The sequence below is a fragment of the Myotis yumanensis genome, unplaced genomic scaffold (assembly GCF_028538775.1).
Source record: "Myotis yumanensis isolate MYYU_CA2020_CCGP unplaced genomic scaffold, mMyoYum1.0.hap1 SCAF_3, whole genome shotgun sequence".
NCBI classification, from domain to species: Eukaryota; Metazoa; Chordata; class Mammalia; order Chiroptera; family Vespertilionidae; genus Myotis; species Myotis yumanensis.
Genome location: NW_027223754.1, coordinates 110816797 through 110840308, shown reverse-complemented (window position 1 = coordinate 110840308; position 23512 = coordinate 110816797). Strand labels below are relative to the sequence as shown.

At 41.0% G+C, this 23512-nt stretch overlaps 1 protein-coding gene across 2 annotated transcripts in view; it reads right to left on the bottom strand.

Annotated features, from left to right (window-relative positions):
* Positions 1–2759: 2759 nt before the first annotated feature.
* PARP4 (poly(ADP-ribose) polymerase family member 4) overlaps positions 2760–23512 on the bottom strand; it is a 125666-nt gene continuing 104913 nt past the window's right edge. For both annotated transcript variants that reach the window (XM_070409358.1, XM_070409357.1), the window contains exons 32-34: positions 23298–23397; positions 5947–6079; positions 2760–3133 (exon numbers count right to left, since the gene is read on the bottom strand). In XM_070409358.1, coding sequence (XP_070265459.1) covers positions 2956–3133; positions 5947–6079; positions 23298–23397 — 411 coding nt within the window. In that variant the 3' untranslated portion in view covers positions 2760–2955. The remainder of the gene's footprint in view (positions 3134–5946; positions 6080–23297; positions 23398–23512) is intronic.

Sequence of the window (23512 nt, the reverse complement as noted above, 5' to 3'; positions counted from 1 at the left end):
ACTAGGCATTAGGAATACAACAAACATAGTCTGCCTTCCAGGGACTCAGTCTATAAAAGACAGACACACAACAATTCTAATAATTAGATATATTTTTAAAAATATTAAAAAAAAATAGCCTGGATGATATGGCTCAGTGGTTGAACATGGACCGATGAACCAGGGGGTCACAGTTCAATTCTCGGTCAGGACATGTGCACCCAAGCTTGATCCCCAGGGTGGAGCGAGCAGGAGGCTGCCGATCAATGATTCTCTCTCATCATTGATGTTTCTACCTCTCCCTCTCCTTTCCTCTCTGAAATCAATAAAAAATATTTAAAAAAATAAGTTAAAAAAATATAACCAAATAACATTAGTTGAAGGGGGAAAGCTCATTATTTCATAAGAATTCCAGCTAATATGTATAGAAGAGAGAATCACAATATTTCCTGAAAATGATTCAGGCAACAAAACTATTAGGTGAAAGATGGATGAGGAACTGGATGCCAAATATCTCTCCACAGATTCAGAGGAAACACACCACCACTGTGGAAACCCACTGATCAATGTAAACATTATTAAAAGTAGAACAATAACCAGACTCAATGGCTTTTGTGGGCAAAAATGTTGAACCTTAATCTACTCAGGCCTTTAGACCTAATTTCCAGTCTACAAGAAACATGGAGAAAGAGAAAAGGAAGTAATTGGACAAGTCCAGAATGTGCAACATTTTATAGGACAACTAACCTTGTTTCTTCAACAAGTCAACAACAGAAGAGGAAACAAAAGAAGGTTCTAAATTTATAAAAACTTGGCAAAATATTTTAAATCTTGAAATAATTTTTTTTTTTAGAGAAAGAGAGAGAAAGGGAGAAAAAGAGCAAAACGTCTATTTGTTGTTCCACTTATTTATGCATTCATTGGCTGATTCTTGTATGTGCCCTAACCTGGGATTGAACCTGCAACCTTGATGTATCAGGACAATGCTCTAACCAACTGAGCTACCTGGCCAGAGCTAAAAAATTTAAGTATATGTATTCATTGAAAAAATTTTCAATTAACCCAAAATATATAAGATAGAAATAAAGTTCCTACTCCTTAAAGGTAACCAGTTTGTAATATGGCATGACAGATTTTTATGTAATACATACATAGGCACCCATTTATATCACTTTTAAAGTGAGTTTTATTGCACTCTGTTCTGTGTGTGTCCATATTTCTGTAAGATGAATTTCTAAAAGTTGAATTCCTTTTAGTGAAATTTATATTTCAAGGAGGGTATGACTTAAATTTTGATAAACATCTATATTGCAAAATTTTGTTTTACTAGAATGTTTCCAGTAAATATGTAAGGAAGTCTTTGTTTACTCACATATTTTGTGTTACTGGGTATTACCAATCATTTAAATCCCTTAATCTAATAAACCATGAAAAGACTGTTTATCTTCTGTGATTATGTCATGCAGACAAGCAGGCAAAGATATGTGATATGTCAGGTCACTGTAGATTTAGGTGATTTATATAGGCAAGAAGAATGCCTAGCTGGTTTAACTCAGTGGATAGAGCGTCGGCCTGTGGACCAAAAGGTCCCAGGTTTAATTCCAGTCAAGGGTACGAACCTTGGTTGCAACCTCTTCCCTGGCCTGGGCCCTGGCCGTGCAGAAGGCAACCAATCAATGTGTTTCTCTCACATCGATGTTTCTCTCTGTCTTTCCCTCTCTCTTCCACTCTCCCTAAGAATCAATGGAAAAATATCCTCGGGTGAGGATTAACAAAAAAAATTAATAAATAGCAAGAGGAAGAGTAGTCAAAGACATCACCTCTCCTTGTCCCACACTTCCAAAGGAGCTAGATAATTGCGACATGCGTGGTGGAAGACATCATTGTTGAGGAGCCGATTCTAGATGCAGCTAGAAGGGGGGGGTTGGAGGGTAGTCTGCAGCTGTATCCTGAGCTTCATACCTCATCAGAAATAGGAGGTGATGAGAAACTATCTCATGACAGTCTCCCATGGAGACATAGAGGCAGGTGGGAGCTCCTTACAAGCCTCTCATCCTTCTGGTTACCAACCTGATCACAAGGCATTCTACCAAGATTCAATAAGCTGCAGTTCAAGCCCAGGGAATTAGGATGGGTCATACAGCAGGATGTTGGAAGTTACTCAAGATAAAAGCAGGACTAGCAGTAGAAAGGGAAGTCCTGAACCATGTGAACAAGGGGAGGTATTGGGCAGTTGGTGAATGGCAGCAATGAGGACAGGTAGGAAGTAGCCAAAAGACTGTATACCAGAGAAACCAAGGTTTTATGAAAAGGTAGAGAGGAAATGGCCTAGGTGGGGTAGTGAACCTTATACCTTTCATACACACACACACACACAAATAACTGAAACTAGCATAGACCTAAATGTAAAGTACAAAACTATAAAACTAGAACATAGATGAAAATCTAGATGAGCTTGGGTTTAGTGTTGAGATTTGAGATGCAACAACAAAAGCAAGAGCCATGAAAGCATTGCTTGGGATACCCAGTTTCTCTAAGTAAAATAAATGTATCAGGGGATCTGCAGACCAGGACGCACACCAAGGAGAATGCATACTGGGGGATACCTAGGACCCTGGAAATGGAATTGTGGACATTGGCCAAAGACTTTGTTTCATCCCAGCTTGCTTAGTCCAGCTGGACCAGTCTGTACCAGACTCCTGAAGGGGAGAAAGCAATGAGCTTCCAGGACCATCCAGATGTGTATTTTACCACCTTAAAATATTTGAACACAAAAAATCTTAACACTGTAATTTTTATTTTACTATAGCTTGTTCATTAAAATAATTCTGCTTCCATTTATTTTTAAGGGACATTGCTACATTTGATAAAATCATAATTAAATTTCATTATAGGTATCTATTAATATTATTTTATTGATAGAAGCATGAAAAAAAGTTTAAAATACAGCTTCATCTGATTAAGCCTTGACCATAATTAAGAAACCTGAAGAGGAAAGGTGGTATTCATGGGTTGGATTCCCAATAGTTGTTTAGTGGCACAGTCCCAGTCTTTACCCAATTCAAGCCGTTGGCAGATAGATGGATACTGTCCTTCAGTTCTTCTAACCCATTCACTTGCTTTCTTTATTTTCTCAAAAGCCCAGGGAATATTCCTAGATTTAAAAAACAATGTTTCCATCAATTTCAGAATATAATTAGATATGAAATGTAATGTGGTATCAAATCTAGCACATTAGCTCAGACAAAATAATTCTGTCAAAAATTAAGATATTTAAGAAAAACAGTTCTTTTTAATACTTGATTAAAGTTCTTCTACCAGCCTGACATGCTTTAACTTATTAAGTATATTTTTAAGTATATTATACCCATCACTTCCCAGCTTCCACTGTGCACCACAGACTTCCTCACTGCCTCCAGAATAACTCAAGCATCTTCTAGCCTTTATACATCTGTTTATTGTCATTCTTTTCCATTCTTCTCCATTTAAATCCTATCCATTCTTCACATACAAACACAATTCTATTTTACAAACTAGGCTTCCAATTCTCTCTCCTTTCACTGAACCAGGAATTCTCAACTTGGCTAGTTATTTTTGCAAAATGACTGAGAGTCACACATGAAACTGAAACTGAAACTGGCATATATTTAATCCTATCACATAAACTAACTAGTAAAATGTGCATATCAAAAGCTTCAAGTTTGTGACCATTAAATGCTATTGAATATTTAAGACTGTCAAATATTCAGGTCTATTTAAACCCAGAAAAATTCTGAATTTTTAAATTAATATTATCTGCTTCCTCTTTTGTCGTCTTCTCAAACTTATTAGTAAACAAGTGGTAATATATATTAAAGTTTTAAAGAAAATTCTTTGGGGGGGAAACTAAAAATTTGAAAGATTCTCTTCATCTTCCTGATTTTTTCCCCTATAAACTGGGAAAGGGCCATCAGAATAGTGTGGTGGTTAAGACCTGGGTTCAAATCCTAATTCTGTAGTTATACAGTGGTGCCTGTGTGATATTGGGCATCTTTCATTCCACACTGGCAGTCTCAGTTTCCTCAGTTATGATAATGATATGAGATTCTGTGGGTGTGTTGTGGGGATTAACAAAATGCATGTTTAACAGTCCCTGGCACAGAGTAGGTAGTCAATAAATATTTGCTGAATATCCTGATGCCATGAACATACCAAATAGCAACAGGCCTGAAGTGGTTAAAAGATCTGTTTCTCAATAAGTATCAGTTTACTTACAGTTACTAACTATAGAAAGCAACAAAACTGATTTTAAATGTTCTCACTAATTCAACTGGCCTTCCTTTAATCCAGATCGCCTTGAGACTTCTGACTGACCCTCCTGATAAGTGTGAAAATTTTGTTCATACACCTCCATGCAATGCTACTACATTAACATTATGTACATCATGAAGTAGGAAAAAGAGAAATAAAAGTTTTAAATAGGCAATAAATAGGAAATAAAAATTATTTATAAGTTTTATTTATTACAGTTCCAACAAACCATTTTGCTCTCACAGTAACAGTAATATAGTAAGAGCCATATTTTACTTTTTAAAAATCTTGCTTTAATACTTTGTGATATGCAATTCAAAAGTAGGTTCAAAGTTGTTAATACTTGATCTAGAGGCTGTCATAGCTGTAGAAGATCAAAACAGAAGTGTCTCTTTGTAAGAGGGTAAAAATAGGTCTGTTCATTTATTTTAATTTCATCTGTAAATATGTACCTCTAAAGGACAAGAACTTTTTCTTAAACGTGACTCTTAAAATAGTTATAAATTATTCTTAAATATCACAAAATATCCAGGTAATGTTTAAGTTTCCCTAATTGTGTCTTTTTAATACAATGGATTTTGTTCAAATCAGGATCCAAACAAGGTCTACACATTGCCTTTGATTCATCTGACCATTAATTTGTAGGTTCTAATTCTCTCCTCTTTTTTGTCTTGCCATTTATTTCCCGACATCCCAGACACTGCTGAGCACATTCCCATGTATAATTTAACATGTTTAAGCTCTATTCTCTGATATTTAATCTTTATTATGTAAACTTTTTACAGTTTCTAAGTCAAAACAATAAAACAACGTATATTAGGAGAAACTTAGCTTTCATCCTTATGTCCTTCCTCCTCCTAGATAATATTTTTATTAGTTTCATTAGTTTTCCCTTTATCTTGCCTTTAAAAAAAACATACGCAAATAACATATGTGTGTGTGTGTATGTATATGCACACGCGCGTGCACAAGGGTAGCCATTTGCATGGGGTATGATGGAGTTCTGATGGTTAAGGGATATGCATATGTGCGCTGAGGCCTCTTGTGATAACAGGGGTCAGCCGAGGGCTAGCAGCCAGGAACCGAAAACTGGATCTCTTCACACTGCAACATTTTGGCATAAAACTTCAAGTCATCCCATCATTCTAAATTTGAATCTGGTCTTCTAGATGGTTTTGAAGTTAGATTTGTCAAGGTAAAACTTTAGAACATATTTTATTTAACAATTTCGTAGTTTAATTTATAACTTTTAAAGATTTAGACTTACAGCATATAGGTTTGCATTTGTATTTTTGACCTAAGCCTGGTTCCAATAATCATATTATGGATTTTCCAAAAACATATAGAATCCATATACTATAGTGAAAAGAGTTCTAAGCCAGGTGCCACTGATAAGGACTCCAGTGTAAGCTATACTTAAACTCTCTGCGTTTTCCTGTGCAACCAAAGAGACAAATATACTGTGTCGGCCCTGCCAACAGAAGAGTGCAGGCGAGACATAACCTATGAACAAATTCTCTTTGTACTTACTACAATTCTGTGTGGCTTCATATTAGGTTTAGTTAAGAAATGGTTGAAAATATAAGTCATTTGCTTAGTAATACAGTTAAATGGAAAATACGAGTATAGTTAAATGTTAAATAATATTTAAAAATATATAGTTAAGTGGAAAAAAACCTGTAAATTGAGGCGTCATCCAATTTCATCAGGGATTTGAAGACTATTCCAGCTTGTTCCAACCTGGTACGAAGAAACTGCAATACCAGAAATGTGGCAATCAGGTCCAGAAGTCGTTCTCTTCCTTTTATACCTAAAAGTGGAAAACTCTGTTATGTATACTGGAAACTACACCTCAAACTATGCCCATTTATAAAAGTTCTATGAAAGAATTATAATATTATAAAACCATACCATAATAGCAAATCATAAAATTCACTGTTACTTTTCAAGGTCCGTAATTTGTCTGCTATTTAAATAAAAAATGAGGATGATTTGGAACATGTGCCTGTCATATTATCCTGAAGGTTGTCAGGAAACTGAATAAGATTCAGTCCTCCCCTCTCTTGCCATCTATACATTTAAAAGCCTAAGCAACCGAGCGTTTGACCGGTAGCTATGATGTATAGTGACCACCAGGAGGGCAGATGCTCTGACCAGTAGCGATGATGTGCACTGACTACCAGGGGGTAGACACTCAATGCAGGAGCTGCTGAGCTGCAAGTAACTTGGCAGCTGTGGTTCTTGGGTGATGCACCCGGAACCAGAGAGGACAAGCCCGATTCCGGGGTGTGTCATCTGAGAACTGCCCTCTCACAATTCAGGATCCCTTGGGGGATGTTGGAGAGCCGGTTTTGGCCTGATCCCCACAGGCCAGGCCGAGGGATCCCACCAGTGCACAAATTCGTGCACCGGGCCTCTAGTCTTTAATACCAGAGAAGCATGAACTAAGCGGAGAAAAATTCAGTTTCTAGACTTCAGCTACAAAAAGCTCAAAAGAAAACCTAAATACACAACAAATAAACAATCAATATGGCAGACCAGTGTATCAAATTATTTCAAGTTCTGACTCTATACTTTGATCTTTCTAAATAAGGTCAGATATACACCTCCAGCCAAACCAAGTACTTCTTTCTTGTGTCCTGCTTGCCTCTTTCTATAAAACCTTGCACCCTTCCTTTTTTTTTTTTTGCTGAAGAGCCAGTTTTATTTCACACTTGGCAGGGGTGTGGTAGCATCAATACTTACAGTGCATAAGATCACAGAAAACATGTAAAATAAAATCAATCCCAAACAAGGCCAAGCCCACACCTTCCCAGGGTCCCTCATGGACATAATACATATATTACTGGAGGTAAAAACAACAACACATCAGTATAAACAAAATACTCTCAGACCAAATACACAGCAGGTACTTAATACTGTCCAACATAACATTTAAAAGTTATTTATTGAGTTTAGATTATTTCAGTAGTGAATAAGCATTAAAAGTAAACAAACCATTAAACATAACACTGATATTTACACCATCAAGTAATGTGAACATTCCCCAAGTTTCCTAACCCTTGGGAATAACAATAATTTTATTTGCATTACTTGTGCACATTTGTCAACTAGAATAAATAAATGAAAGGAGCTCCGTGATATCATAGGCTATGGGTCATGCTGATTATGTGAAGATATGTTGTCAAGTCCTCCCTATAATGCTGGTTAGCACAATTCAATGGATCTCCATCCCCTAAACCCTACAAACACTTTCAACTCACCCTAAAGACCCAAAAGCCCACAGAATTTTTGACATGAACCTTTCCCCTTACTTTGTAGGTCTCTGGAGTTGAGAGGGGAGACTGCTCTCTTCATGAAGTATGAATTAAACATTTTTAATTTTTTATTTATTGATCGATTTTAGAGGAAGAGGGAAAGGAAGAGAGAGAGAGAGAGAGAGAAAGGGAAGGAGGGAGAGACATGTAGGAAGCCACCCATTGTCTTTACTATCAGAGAAGTGTAAACAAGGAGCCCGGAACCCTGGTGAACCTTGAGCCCTGGCAAGGGCCAGAGCTATGCACCAATTGTTTAGCCGAGACAATGGTGGCTCAAGCAATTTCCTGACCAAATATTCTCAGAGTAAATCTTTACTAATATTTACTGACCTTTAAGATTGTCTGTTACTGGAATTGCCTGCCTAAGGGCTATATGTGTATCCAAAATTGAATAAAAGGTTGGCAAGGCCTTGGCTCCAGTGGAAATCCTTCCCCTTGTGTTGGGCTTCCCACCTGACCCCCAATATTTCCAAATTATTATTTCTTGTCTCATCTCTGTCATTTGCACGCAGCCCTTCTCCAGATCCTGAACCCTGAACCACGCAGGACGAGGCTCGCACATGACAGAGGAACATTGATTTGTTGTTCCACTTAGTTATGCATTCATTGGTTTATTCTTATATATGCCCTGACCAGGGATCAAACCTGAAAAAATAATGTATTGGATGATGCTCTAACCAACTGAGCTACCCAGCCAGGGCACTGAAATAAAAAATTATTATATCAACTTAATTGTTCTCTTTGATTATTTTAATAGTACCTACAGATAACCAGCGTTATCCAAATCAAGATATATTATGAAATACCAAAATTGAAAATGGAAGTTAACATATACTGGACCCAGAAATCAAACCTTTTATATTTTTTTAAATGCAAGTAATGTATTTGAAATGACTTTATATAATGGGTTAGATTTTAAATGATGTTATTTTTCCAATCTTATATTTTATAAAACCAAAATTTTCACAGCTACCTTGAGGGGGTTCAGAACAAAGCCACCCCAGAATGTGCCACTTGGGCATGTGGATAATTTTGAGCTGAAGGTAAGCAAGACCCAACAGACTCAGGAAAAGCTTTATATGTCCCCCTAACTGCCTAAAAGAAATTGGAAAGGGGCCTGTACCAGGAAGAGAGTTACTACCAGAGCTAACTATTTCATCTGAGAGACTTATCTGCATGTCTGGGCAAACATCTGTTTATCAGACATTGCCTCTTCTCACCTACAGATGAATTGCCTCTTCCACTTTGAAGACCCAGACCACTATTCCTTTCCTTAGTTCAGTTGCTTGGCTGCCTTTTATCTGATATCTTTGCTGGGTTTTCATTCCTATAGGAATGCTCTATCCACTAAGCCAAACTGGCTAGGGCCTGAATGTTTTTTTATTACAAAATATTTTAATTATAAAGAAAAGTAAAGAGAATAATACTATTATAAATTTCCCTATCACTGCATAACAGATCAACTTTAAAAAGAAAATCCTCACCCAAGGATATGTTTTTATTTATTTTTAGAGAGAAATGGAGAGGGAGAAAAAAAGATCAATGTGAGAGAGAAACATCAATTGGTTGCCTCCCATATGCGGCCCGACCCAGGGATGGAACCTGCAACTTAGGGATGTGCCCCCACTGGGAATCAAACCCATGACCTCTCGGTATACGGGACAATGCTCCTACCAATGATCCACACCAGCCAGGACAGCAGGTCAACTTTTAATAGTTTCCCACATTTGCTTCAAATTTCTCTCTTTTCTTTTAAGAAACAAGGTATTATCTTTGTCCTTGAACCCATGCCCCAGCTCCTCAAAGGTAAACACTATTCTGACTTGGGATTGGACATTGCTTTTCAAAGTTATCTTCAATAGGCTCCTTAAACAGTATTCAGTGCCTGCAACTTTCAATTCATTTTCCAAGAAGTACTTTCCTTTTTAGGACTTCTTTCAGATAATCTCCCTAAGAATCCAAAATCAACACTAATTAAGGCCATTTCAGGCTGAGTGCTCTCATCTATTGACACCTTGTTATTCAAAATTAAATAACTGAGAGAACACTTTACAATACAAAATATCTGTAAAGACTCATTGTTATTGTCATAATTAGCTAGTTATTAATATTAATAATAGAAAAAGAGCAAAGGGGAGGCCAGACATTACAAGCATGGTCATCTGGGCAGCTTCACCAGGAAGCTGCAACTCCACACTCCCCGGGGAACCACTGGTCCATTCCCTGCAAATCGCTGGGGGAAGGAATCAAAGGAAAAATTGGACGCATGCACAGTGAAGTGGGTGTGACCTAGGAGCTGGCCTGTCAGTCTAACCTGGGGAACAAAGATAATGGACTGCAAGCACAAAATCCTGAAGGCTTAATTGGTTAAGCTCCTAGTTATAACTCCAAGACAAAAAGTCCTCATTCTCCTTATTTCTCTTGCTTCTTTGCACTAGCTCGATCCTTGACCCATGCTAGCCACTGGCCATGTGGAGCCTACACACAATGGACAGCAGCTCGGAACACAAACTAAGCCAGCCAGATCCTGGACTGGACTGTGTGCTTTAATATGGAACGAAGACTCTAGACCAGCAGTTCTCAACCTGTGGGTCTCGACCCCTTTGGAGGTTGAATGACCCTTTCACAGGGGTCGCCTAAGACCATCAGAAAACACATATATAATTACATATTGTTTTTGTGATTAATAACTATGCTTTAATTATGTTCAATTTGTAACAATGAAAATACATCCTGCATATCAGATATTTACATTATAATTCATAACAGTAGCAAAATTACAGTTATGAAGTAGCAACGAAAATAATTTTATGGTTGGGGGTCACCACAACATGAGGAACTGTATTAAAGGGTCGTGGCATTAGGAAGGTTGAGAACCACTGCTCTAGACAGTGTCTTTGATTTAAGTTCTACTAAAGAAAAAATGGGACTTTTTCCATGGCAAGATGAGAAAGATGGGACCTTGGAGGGGAACTCCATTAATGTTACGTCATCAATAAAGCTTTCCATGATACCTCATCCTCCTGTGGGGGTTTCAGGAAATTCTTGTTCCCACAGCACCCCAAGAATCCCACTTCCACAGCAACAGGTGGGGGCACAGAGGGCACCCCACTAATAACAAAATATGTCTCCTTTTCTGGGTGATTGGTTTTAACAAAACCCTTTCTTATCCTATCTAATAATAGAGAAACATGGTAATTAACCATAACTTCGCTACCCTTCCCATTGGCTAATCAGCAAGATATGCAAATTAACTGTCAACCAAGATGGCGGCCGGCAGCCAGGCAGCTGAAGCGAATAGGAGGCTTGCTTGCTCCAGTGAAGGAGGAAGCCAAGGTTCCCGTCTGCCATTGCCGGCCTCTGAGCTTGCACTCTAAGAAACTATGTTGCAATTATAGAACCTAAACAAACCTCAGAAACCTGCTTTCAGCCGTCAGAGCTGGAGCCAGGATGGCAACAGTGTTACAATTATAGAACCCAAACAAACCCAGATACCTGCTTTCAGCAGCCGAGGTCTCAGATCTGGAGCTGAGCCTCAAAGCTAAAGCCGGCTCTCAGCTCCAGTGACAGCCATAGAAGGTAAATAAATCCCAGAATAAAAAAAAAGGAAAAAAAAGGAGAGGCTGGGAGCTTCAGTCACCCGCCAGCCTGAAAACAGCCCTCAGCCCCTCACCCAGACTGGCCAGGCACCCCAGTGGGGACGCCCATCCTGAAGGGGGTGTGACCAGCTGCAAACAGCCATCATCCCCTCATCCAGGCTGGCCAGGCACCCCAGTGGGGACCCCCACCCTGAAGGGGGTGTGACCAGATGCAAACAGCCATCATCCCCTCATCCAGGCTGGCCAGGTACCCAAGTGGGACCCCCACCCTGATCTGGGACACCCTTCAGGGCAAACCAGCTGGCCCCCACCAGTGCACCAGGCCTCTATCCTATATAGTAACAGGGTAATATGCCTCCCAGCACCAGGATCAGCGGAGCCGCCAAGGCCTCCCGAACCTGGGATCAGCGGAGCCATGAGGCCTCCCGGCCTGGGATCAGCGGAGCCGCGAGGCCTCACTGCCCCAGTGTCAAGGGGAGCCACAAGGCCTCCCAGCACTGGGATCAGCGGAGCCGCAAGGCCTCCTGGCCCCTGGAGCAGCATGACAGGGGGCAACGCCCAAACCCCCTGATCGTCCTGCGGCTCTGTGTGTGACAGGGGGCGGGGCCACAACCTCCCTATCCGCCCTGCTCTGTTTGTGACAGGGGAAGGCGCCCCAACCCCCTGATCGGCCCTGCTCTGTGCCTGATAGGGGGGAGCTCCCCAACCCCGTGATCGGCCCTGCTCTGTGTGTGACAGGGGGTGGCACCGCAACCTCCCCATCGACCCTGCCTTGAGTGTAACAGAGGGCGGTGCCCCAACCCCCCAATCGGCCCTACCCTGAGCGTGACGGGGGGTGGCATTGCAACCTCCTGATCCGCCCTGCTCTGTGCATGACAGGGGGCAGCACCTCAACTCCCCAGTTGGCCCTGCTCTGAGCCTGACCAGGGGCTGCACCTAGGGATTGGGCCTGCCCTCTGCCACCCAGGAGCGGGCCTAAGCCAGCAGGTCATTATCTCCTGAGGGGTCCCAGGCTGTGAGAGGGCACAAGTGGGGCTGAGGGACACCCCCCCTCACCCACCCGAGTGCACAAATTTTTGTGCACCGGGCCTCTAGTAATTAAGAATATGTAATATTGGGGGTAAAGACAAATGCATAATATGTACATAACTGCACATACACCATTAATTTAAATCATTGAGAGAGCCAAAACTACTTACAAAATGATATCATTTTCTTAATACAGGAAACGGGAACTGAATACATTTTTAAAAACAACACAATGGATTCATTATACCCAAAAAAGACAATCAATGGAGACCAAAGAAAAAAATAGAGACAGTTTAACTTATAGGGTCTTTCTTTTTAAGTGTTTTTTTTTATTTCATATAAAATTCTAGACTAATTTTTATTTATTTTAAATCTTCACCTGAGGATATTTTTCCATTGATTTTTAGAGAGAGTGGAAGAGAGAGGGAAAGACAGAAATATCGATGTGAGAGAAACACATCGATTGGTTGCCTCCTGCACGGGCTCTGACCAGGGCCTGGGCAAGGGAAGAGCCTGCAACCAAGGTTCGTACCCTTGACCGGAATTGAACTCGGAACTCTTTGGTCCTCAGGCTGATGCTCTATCCACTGAGCTAGGGCTTAGACTAATTTTTAAAATTGATTTTAGAGAGAGGAAGGAACAGAGAGAGAGAGAGAGAGAGAGAGAGAGAGAGAGAAACATCGATCTGTACACACCTGACCGGAGATTGAACCTATAACCTTTCAGTGTACGGGATGACACAACAGTCAATTGAGCCACACCAGCCAGGCTTAGATTAATATTTAAATGATCTACACTAATAAAAGAGAAACATGGTAATTAGCGTACGACTGCTACCCTTTTCATTGGCTAATCAGTGAGTATATGCAAATTAACTGTCAGCCAAGATGGCGGCTGGCAGTCAGGCACTGAAGCGAGCATGAGGCTTGCTTGCTGCGGACTCCAACATTCCCCGCCTCACTTGCCGGCCTCTCAACTGCAACTCTAAGCAACTATGTACTATGTTGCAAATAAGAAGATAAACAAAACTCCAGAAACCAGCGGACTGAAATCCAGCCGGACTGAAACATTGTATCGATGTTTTCAGCAGCGAGGCCTCAGAGCTAAAGCTGGCCCAGAATAAAAAAAAAGAAGAAAACAAGGAGCGGTTGGAAGCTTCAGTCACTCGCTTCCAGAAAACAGCCCTAAGCCCCTCACCCAGACTGGCCAGGCACCCCAGTGGGGACCCCCACCCTGATCCAGGACACCCTTCAGGGCAAACCAGCCGGCCCCCATCCATGCACCAGGCCTCTATTCTATATAGTAAAAGGGTAATATGCCTCCCGACACCGGGATCAGCGGGGCAGCGAGGCTCCCAGCACCAGGATCAGCGTGACAGGGGGCAGTGCTCAAACCCCCTGATCGCCCTGCAGCTCTGTGTGTGACAGGGGGCGGGGCCACAACCTCTCTATCCGCCCTACTCTGTTTGTGACAGGGGAAGGCGCCCCAACCCCCTGATCAGCCCTGCTCTGTGCCTGATAGTGGGGAGCTCCCCAATTCCCTGATCGGCCCTGCTCTGTGTGTGACAGGGTGCAGCGCCCCAACACCCCCCGGCCCCCATGGGCCCTGCTCTGTGTGTGACAGGGTAGAGCCATAACCTCTCCATCGGCCCTGCCCCGAGTGTGACAGCGGTGGCACCCCATCCCCCTGATTGGCCCTGCTCTGTGGGTGATAGAGGGTGGCGCCCCAACCCCCCTCCACGGGCCTTGCTCTGTGTGTGACAGGGTAGAGCCATAACCTCCCCATTGGCCCTGCCCTGAGTGTGACAGGGTGCAGCGCCCCAACCCCCTGATCCGTCCTGCTCTGTGTGTGACAGGGGGCAGTGTCCCAACTCCCCTATCGGCCCTACTCTGTGAGTGACAGGGGGGAGCTCCTCAACCCCCTGATGGGCCCTGCTCTGTGTGTGACAGGGGGGAGCTCCCCAACCCCCTGATTGGCCCTGCTCTGTGAGTGACAGGGGGTGGCGCTGAAACCTCCCCATTGACCCTGCCTTGAGTGTGATAGGGGGCGGTGCCCCAACGCCCCAATCAGCCCTACCCTGAGCATGACTGAGGGTGGCATTGCAACCTCCCAATCAGCCCTGCTCTGTGCATGACAGGGGGCGGCGCCCCAACTTCCCAATCAGCCCTGCTCTGAGCCCGACCAGGGGCTGTACCTAGGGATTGGGCCTGCCCTCTGCCACCCAGGAGCAGGCCTAAGCCAGCAGGTCATTATCTCCCGAGGGGTCCCAGACTGTGAGAGGACACAGGCCGGGCTGAGGGGCCCCCTCTTCCCCCCCAAGTGCACAAATTTTTGTGCACCGGGCCTCTAGTAGTAATAATAAGCAGCATATAATTCAGGAATATCATACATATGATATTCAAGAATATCATGAATAATATAATTATAAAATATCTAAATAGTATATCAGAGTCATTTAAAAATAAATTCAGAAGGGGAAGGAAAGACAAAAGAGAAGCAAGGAAGACGATAAAAGAGAAAGAAAGTTGGATGGAGAGGTATAAAAGACAAATCAGAGAAAAAAATCAGACATCTTGAGACTACATATAGAGGAAAAAATTCAGAAAAGCCTACACATACAGGAAAATAACACGGATAATCTAGAGCTATACAGAGCAGCACAGGGAAAACCCACATGAAAGTATATCCATAAAGAAATGTCACCTCTTGGCACCTGTGACACTATACTCTCTAGCTTTCTTCTTATTTCTCTGCCATTCCTTCTCAGTCTGTTGTGATTGCTGTTCTGTCTGACCGCTAAATAGTGGTATGCCCAAGGATGGCCTAATGTCCTCTTCTCTGTCCTAGGCTACCCTCTTTCTTTTCTTTTTTACTTTGAGGGTATGTTTATTAAAACTGTGAAACAAGGAAGAAGCAATAGGAGAGACCCAGGTGGGGCTGCCCTGGCTGTGCTGTTATAGGAAAAAAATGAGCTGAGGAGGAACTGTTTTAGCTCACTGGGAAGTCAGAGAAAAGGGGGCCTTGGAGACAGGTTCAGGGGTTAGCCCAGAATGAATACATTTTTAAAAACAACACAATGAAAGCAATCCATTATCCCAAAAAAGACAATCAATGGAGACCAAATTAAAAATAGAGACAGAAAAAATAGGCTTGTTTGCAAGTCTGGTGTGGAACCTTAGCATTTAGGAGATGTACATCTGTGGAGGGGTGGGGGTCGGGGGAGTGGGGAGGGAAAGGCTTGGACATACTCCCAGGAGGGAGAGCATGCACTATCCTCTTTAGGGTCTCATACAAGCCCATGATCCATGGCTTCAAATACCATTCTGACCTCTTCCTGAGCTCTACCCTTATATCACAACTATGTATTTCTTTCCAATATCTAGGCATCTCAAAAATTAAAGGTCCCAAACCTAACGCTATTAGTGTTTTTCCAGGGTCAGTTTCCAGTGGATGTTTTGCCCTTCCCACGCTCAACACTCCTTCCTCTTCAACTCCCACATCCAAACAATCACCAAAGCTTGATGTTTCTTTCTCAAATCTCCCCAAGTATACACTTAAATTTAAAAAATTAAAATATTGAGTAGATACAACTGAAAATGATATATTTGTAGGGTATAAATAATATAACAGTGAATTATGAAATCTGTGCCCATTGAACACTAACCTCTCATCCCCTACTCTCCACATCCCATGGCAACCACCATTTTACTTTCTGTTCCTATGAATTTAACCCTTCTTGGTACTTCATATAAACGGAATCATACAGTATTTGTCCTTTTGTTACCGGCCTATTTCACTTAGCATAATGTTTCCTTCCCTTTTTAAGGCTGAATGATACTCCACTATATGTATATGCCACATTTTCTTTATCCTTTCATCAACCAATGGATACATGGGTCACTTCTACTTTTTAAATATTGTGAATAATGCTGCTATGAACATATGTGTATAAATATCTCTTTGAGTCCCTGGCTTCAGTTGTTTTGGGTATAGTCCTAGAAATGGAACTGTCAAATTATATGGTAATTCCATTTTTAATTTTTTGGTGAACCGCCATATTGTTTTCTATAGTGACTGCACCATTTTACATTCCCACACAGGGAACACATCCTCAACAACACTTGTTATTTTCTGTTTGTTTTTTATAGTAGCCATTCTAATGGGTGTGAAGTGGTATCCATCTACCCTTTTTAAGAAACAGAACATAATGAGTACCTTGGACGCGTCTGTGAGCTGTGTTTCTGCTCCCTCTTAGAAACAAACACTGTGCTGATATTTGCGCTTATCACTCAGTTCTATCATAGGTTTGTACATTGCTTATCTGTGTCGCAAATATTTTATCCCAGTTTGTGGCATGTCTTTTTCACATTTTAAACATTATTTATTTGTTTTTAATGAAAAGGCATTGCTGATGTTAATGCAGTTTACTTTATTAATCTTTTCCTTTATGGCTTGTGCTTTGTTTTTGCATTATAAAATTCCTCTCTAATTGATAAATTAAGTGTTTCCAAATGTTAACATCTGAGAAATTTGGGTGAAGGATATATGGGAATTCTTTGTACTATATTTGCAACTTTTTGTCAAGATTAAAATTATTTCAAAATAAAACCTTTTAAAAAACGTTTCCTATGTTAAATTCATAAAGATACTTCCCCAAAGTTTTATGTTTTGCCCTAGCCAGTTTGGCTCAGTGGATAGAACGTTGGCCTGCGGACTGAAGGGTCCCGGGTTCGATTCCAATCAAGGGCATATGCCCAGGTTGTGGGCTTGATCCCCAGTATTGGGTGTGCAGGAGACAGCCGATCAATGATTCTCTCACCGTTGATGTTTCTTTCTTTTTTAAAAAAAATTTATTATTTAGTTTTAATTATTTTTTTAAAATTTCACTTAGGTTTTTGTGTTTTTTTGTTCTATTTTTTTAAATTTCAAGAAAAACAATTTTAAATATACTAATGTTACATGCAGTAAACTAATATTTTTAGAAAAACCATCTTAAATATAATAATGTTACATGCAATAAACATGCAATAAATATTCTCAAGAATAAAAGGATTTTAAGTATAATAATATTAACAAAACTGTACTAACATAGTATGATATCACAAAAGTTGTAGGAAATACTAACAATCTGCAAATAACAGGATTACTTCTATTATATTCTAGAATATTTTTCCTCTCTGGCTCTATTTTTGTTCATCAGTTTATATTGTTCATTATATTCTACAAATGAGTGAGATCATATGATATTTAGCTTTCTCCGACTGGCTTATATCACTTAGCATAATGCTCTCCAGAACCTGTTGCAAATGGTAAGAATTCCTTCTTTTTTACAGCAGCATAGTATTCCATTGTGTAGATGTACCACAGTTTTCTAATCCACTCATTTGCTGATGGGCATTTAGGATGTTTCCAAATCTTAGCTATTGTAAATTGTGCTGCTATGAACATAGGGCTGCATATATCCTTTCTGATTAGTGTTTCTGATTTCTTGGGATATATTCCTAGAAGTGGGATTACTGGGTCAAATGGGAGTTCCATTTTTAATTTTTTGAGGAAATTCCATTCCATACTGTTTTTCACAGTGGCTGCACCAGTCTGCATTCCCACCAGCAGTGCATGAGGGGTCCTTTTTCTCCGCGTCCTCCCAGCACTTGTTGATTTGTTGATGATAGCCATTCTACAGGTGTGAGATGGTACCTCTTCGTCATTTTGATTTGCATCTCTCAGATGATTAGTGACTTTGAGCATGTTTTCATGTATCTCTTGGCCTTCTTTATGTCCTCTTTTAAAAAGTGTCTATTTAGGTCCTTTGCCCATTTTTTGATTGGGGGTTGTTTATCTTCCTTTTGTTAAGTAGTATGAGTTCCCTGTAAATGTTAGAGATTAAACCCTTATCAGTGATAACATTGGCAAATATGTTCTCCCATGCAGTGGACTTCCTTGTTGTTTTGTGGATGGTTTCTTTTGCTGTGCAGAAGCTTTTTATTTTGATGTAGTCTCATTTGCTTATTTTCTCTTTGGTTTCCATTGCCCTAAGAGCTGTATCAGTAAAGATATTGCTATGACATGTCTGCTATTTTGCTGCCTGTAGATTCTTCTGAGATTTTTATCGTTTCCTATCTTATGTTTAAGTCTTTTATCCATTTTGAGTTTATTTTTGTGTATGGTGTAAGTTGCTGGTCTAGTTTCATTTTTTTTTGCATGTATCTGTCTAATTTTCCCAACACCTTTTATTGAAGAGACTGTCCTGACTCCATTGTATGTTCTTGCCTCCTTTTTCAAATATTAATTGAGCATAATGGCTTGGGTCAATTTTTGGGGTCTCTTTTCTATTGCAAAAAGGGAGCCCACTGTATGGGAAAACATATTTGGCAATGATACATCTGATAAAGGGTTAATATCCAAAATATACAAGGAACTCATACAACTTAATAAGAGGAAGACAAAAAATTCAATTAAAAAATGGGCACCTGTCAGAATGGCCATCATCAACAAATCAACAAATGACAAGTGCAGACAAGGATGTGAGCAAAGGGAACCCCTTTCACTGCTGGTGGGAATGCAGACTGGTGCAGCCATTATGGAAAACAGTATGGAGTTTCCTTGAGGAATATATCCTAAGATTCCCAAAACACCAAACAACATCAGAAAGAATATATGCACCCCTATGTTTATAGCAGCACAATTTACAATAGCTGAGATCTGGAAACAGCCCAAGTGGCCATCAGTAGATGAGTGGATAAAAAGGCTGTGGTATATTTATTCCATGGAACATTATACAGCAGCATCTCTTACCCTTTGAGACAGCATGGAAGGACCTGGAGAGTATCATGATAAGTGAAATAAGTCAGTGAGAGAAATCAAGTATTGCATGATCTCACTCATATGTGGAACCTCATTAACAAAATAAACTGATGAAGGGAGTGTATTCAGAGACATGGAAGCATGGAACAGAATGCAGAATCTCGAAGGGATTGTGGGGGAGGGTGGGTGGGTGGGGGGTAATCAACCAAAGACCTTATATATATATATATATACGCATTACCCATGAACACAGACAATAGGGTGGTGAAGGCCTGGGGGTGAGGGTGGGGATAGTGTCAATAGGGAAAAAAAGGAAACATGTGTAATACTTTCAACAATAAAATTTAAAATACATGAAGAAAGAAATAAAACACAAAAACAAAATTGCAACTAAAATACAGAACAACCATCATTTAGAACCACCTGAAATCTCAATGAATGGAAGTCCTACAACTAGAGAAGTAAAGAAGAAGGAACATTGAGACTGGTAGAAGGGGTGGAGGGCCAGGCAGTGTTGGACTAGCACCTACATGTGCTGCTTTTTAAATCAGGAGGGAAATCATCTTTGTGGAGGCTGCCTGTGAAGAGCAAGGGGTCCCAGCCCTACACCAGACCCCCAGCCCAGGCTCTGAGAGCTGGGAAGAGAAGTCCCTATAACTACAGATTGTAAAAACCAATAGGGATTGGAGCTCAGTGGCACGTAGGCTGATGGAGACCCAAATGTTCCTTTTAAAGGGCCAGCACACGAACTGAATTTACAAAGTCCCACTTCCTCTGAGCTTCAGCACCAGGGCGAGGCTCTGGGGGACCCAGACACGTATGAGAAGGAACTGCATTGCATAGCATTGGAGCAGTAACTGGGGGGCAGCTTTCTCCCAGATGGAGGTGCTCATTAAAGGTCATTGTTCCTGTGCTGGGACCTCCCTGGTTGCAGGGCTGACTGACAGCCGTATCTGTTTGCTCTGCCCTGGTGATTCCCTGAGACCCCTCCCGATCCAATTTGAAGCCCCACCTAACCTGTTTGCAGTGACTTTTGCATATGAATGGCCTGTCTTAACTCAAGCTTCAGACTTCCCTAAAATCTCTCAAACAAGCTACAGCTGGGTCAGCATGTGCCAAACTTATCAATAAAGGTCCAAGACAGTGCACTAACACAGCCTGCCTTGCTTCACAGCTGGGCCTTGCCTGGGCACCTCTAATCCCAATACAAATAGCCCCTGCAGAGTGAACCCCATCAGTGGCTGACTTTGCACCTCCCTGGAGGCCCCAGAGCCAGTATACTCAGTGGGCAGCTTCTGACCATAGCAGATTACAACTCTACACATCCATAAGTAACACACTCAAGGGGCAGACTCAGTGAGCACCAAAGCCCCACTGAAGCAAGTCCAGCTCCATAGGGGTGTTTCCTGCACAGCAGCTCTCCCACTTTAGCCACAGCTGGTCCTCACAGCCAATTGGCCTGGAGATTAACTCCTCCTAGAGACACCAACAGCAACTAAGGCTCAACTACAAGACTGTGTACACAGCCCACACATGGATATACCTAGAGTATCCAGCTCAGGTGACTGGGGAGGCTGAGCCACTGGGCCCTACAGGACACCTACTATACAAGGCCACTTCACCAATTCCAGGAGACACTGCAGCTCTACCTAAAACATAGAAACAAACACAAGGAAACAGACAAAATGGGGAGACAAGGAATCATGTCATAAATGAAAGAAATGGAAGGAAGCAAACTTTTGGATACAGAGTTCAAAACCATGGTTATAAGGTTACTCAGGATCTCCATGGGACTTTCAAGGATCTTAGTGAGAAAGTCAAAGACATGAAAAAGGACTAGTCCAGTGGTTCACAACCTTCTGGCCCTTTAAATACAGTTCCTCATGTTGTGACCCAACCATAAAATTATTTTCGTTGCTACTTCATAACTATAATGTTGCTACTGTTATGAATCGTAATGTAAATATCTGATATGCAGGATGGTCTTAGGCAACTCCCGTGAAAGGGTCATTCGACCGCCAAAGGGGTCGCGACCCACAGGTTGAGAATCGCTAGACTAGTCATAAATTAAGCATACACTAACTGAAATTAAAAAAAAAATTTACAGAGATTCAACAGTAGAGTAGAGGAGTCCAAAAATCAAATCAACAATGTAGAATATGAGGAACCAAAAAAACCCACCTAATTAGAAGAGAAAAAAGAAAAAAAGAATCCAAAAATATGAAGACAGTGTAAAGAGCCTCTGAGATAACTTCAAGTGTACCAACATTCGCATTATTAGGGTGCCAGAAGAAGATGATAAAGAGCAAGATTGAAAACCTATTTGAAGAAATAATGACAGAAAACTTCCCCTACCTGGTGAAGGAAATAGACTTACATGCCCAGAAAGAACAGAGCGTTTCAAACAAGAGGAACCCAAAGAGGCCCACAGCAAGACACATCACAATTAAAATGCCAAGGGCTAAAGACAGAGAGAGAATCTTAAAAGCAGCAAGAGAAAAGCAGTTAGTTACAACTGTCAGATGATTTCTCAACAGAAACTTTGTAGGCCAAAACAGAGTGGCAAGAAATATTCAAAGTGATGAATAGCAAGGGCCTACAACCAAGATTACCCAGCAAAGCTCTCATTAGGGTCAGATAACGAGCTTCACAAAGAAGAAAAAGCTAAAAGAGTTCATCACTACCAAATCAGTATTATGAACTTCTAAAGGGTATTGAAGAAGAAAAGAAGAAGGAGGAGGAGAAGGAGGAGGAGAAGGAGGAGGAAGAGGAGGGGGAGGAGGGGGAGGAGGAGAAGGAGAACAACAAGAAGAAAATATAAACAATAAAATGGCAACAAGTATATAACTATTAACAATTGAATCTAAAAATCAAAATAAACAAACAAGAAATCTAATGAACAAAATAAACTGGTCAAATAAAATAGAATCAGAGGTACGGAAGCATGGCACAGACTGATGAATCTCAGAGGGAGGAGAGGAGGGAGAGCTGGAAGAGATTAACCAAAGATCTTACCTATGGACACAGACAGGAGGGTGGTGAGGCCCTGGGGCCCATTGGGAATCAGGTGGAGAGGGACAATGGGGGGTGGGGAGGGAGAAGGGGACATCTGTAATATTCTCAACAATAAAGATTAAAAATAATAATAATAATCAAATCTCGTAGCCCAGCTGGTGTGGTTGAGTGTTGATCCATGAACCAGGAGGTTACGGTTCAATTCCTGGTCAGGGCATTTGCTGGAGTTGTGGGCTCTATCCCCAGTAGGGGTCATGCAGGAAGCAGGCAATCGATGATTCTCTCTCATCATTAATGTTTCTACCAACCTCTCCCTTCCTCTCTCTGAAATCAATTATAACATAGAAAAAATTAATTAAAAAATCTCTTAACCTAGGGCTAGCATTTGGCTTTCAAACTACTTTTGGGTTTGAGGATGTCTCTAGGATCTTTTCATCCATCCAATTCATTGTCATAAAAAGAATCAGGTCCAGCTGAACAACCTGCTCTGGCAGAGACTGACAGGCTACTTACTAAAACTGTCTTCTCGCCGAAACCGGTTTGGCTCAGTGGATAGAAGGGTCCCAGGTTCGATTCCGGTCAAGGGCATGTACCTGGGTTGCGGGCACATCCCCAGTGGGAGATGTGCAGGAGGCAGCTGGTCGATGTTCCTCTCTCATCGATGTTTCTAACTCTCTATCTCTCTCCCTTCCTCTCTGTAAAAAATCAATAAAATATATTTTTTAAAAAAAACAAAAAAAAACAACTGTCTTCTCTTCCTGGGCACAAAGTCATGTATCTGGTGGGGCTCTGTGACTAGTTCTTGCCACATTTTCACTCTCTCCCTGATGTCTACCTGGTAAATGATGCCAGAGTCATCTTTTTTCTTCTTTTCTTCCACCAGAGTAATTTTTAAAGACACATGTTAATAGAGCCACAATATGGAAAGGGCCTGGGTCTCTAAATGACTATGTGGAGTGAAACTTCCCTGCTTACTGATATTTGACTGTGATATGGGCAAGAAAGTAATCTTTGTGTTAAGTGACTTAAGATTTGAATTTTTTAAAATAGCAGTTATTGCTACTTATGTTAATAAACTTGCATAGGTGATACCCTAATTGGTGGTAAAGATATTACTAGAAACTAATCCCCTATTTCCTTTGATGATTAACAAATATAATTCCATTCATATGTAACTTACATAATTATTATATTAATACACTAGCTTACAAAAGTTATAACAATTAGAGCATGTGATTCAATGAATAGAAAAATAGTGACTTACCTAGAGATCGAATGCCTTTTTGTACAAGAAAACTGTTCAAAATAGTTGTATTCAGATTTAATATAAGTCCCAGTGCTGGTGTAAGTTTCCAGAAGCCATCCTATGAAGTTCAGAAAACAAATTTAACTAACACTCTTGAAATTTCATCACATGAGAAGTTATGGGATGAGTAAGTTTCCAATTATTTCAATTCAGTTTATTAAGACATGTCTAAA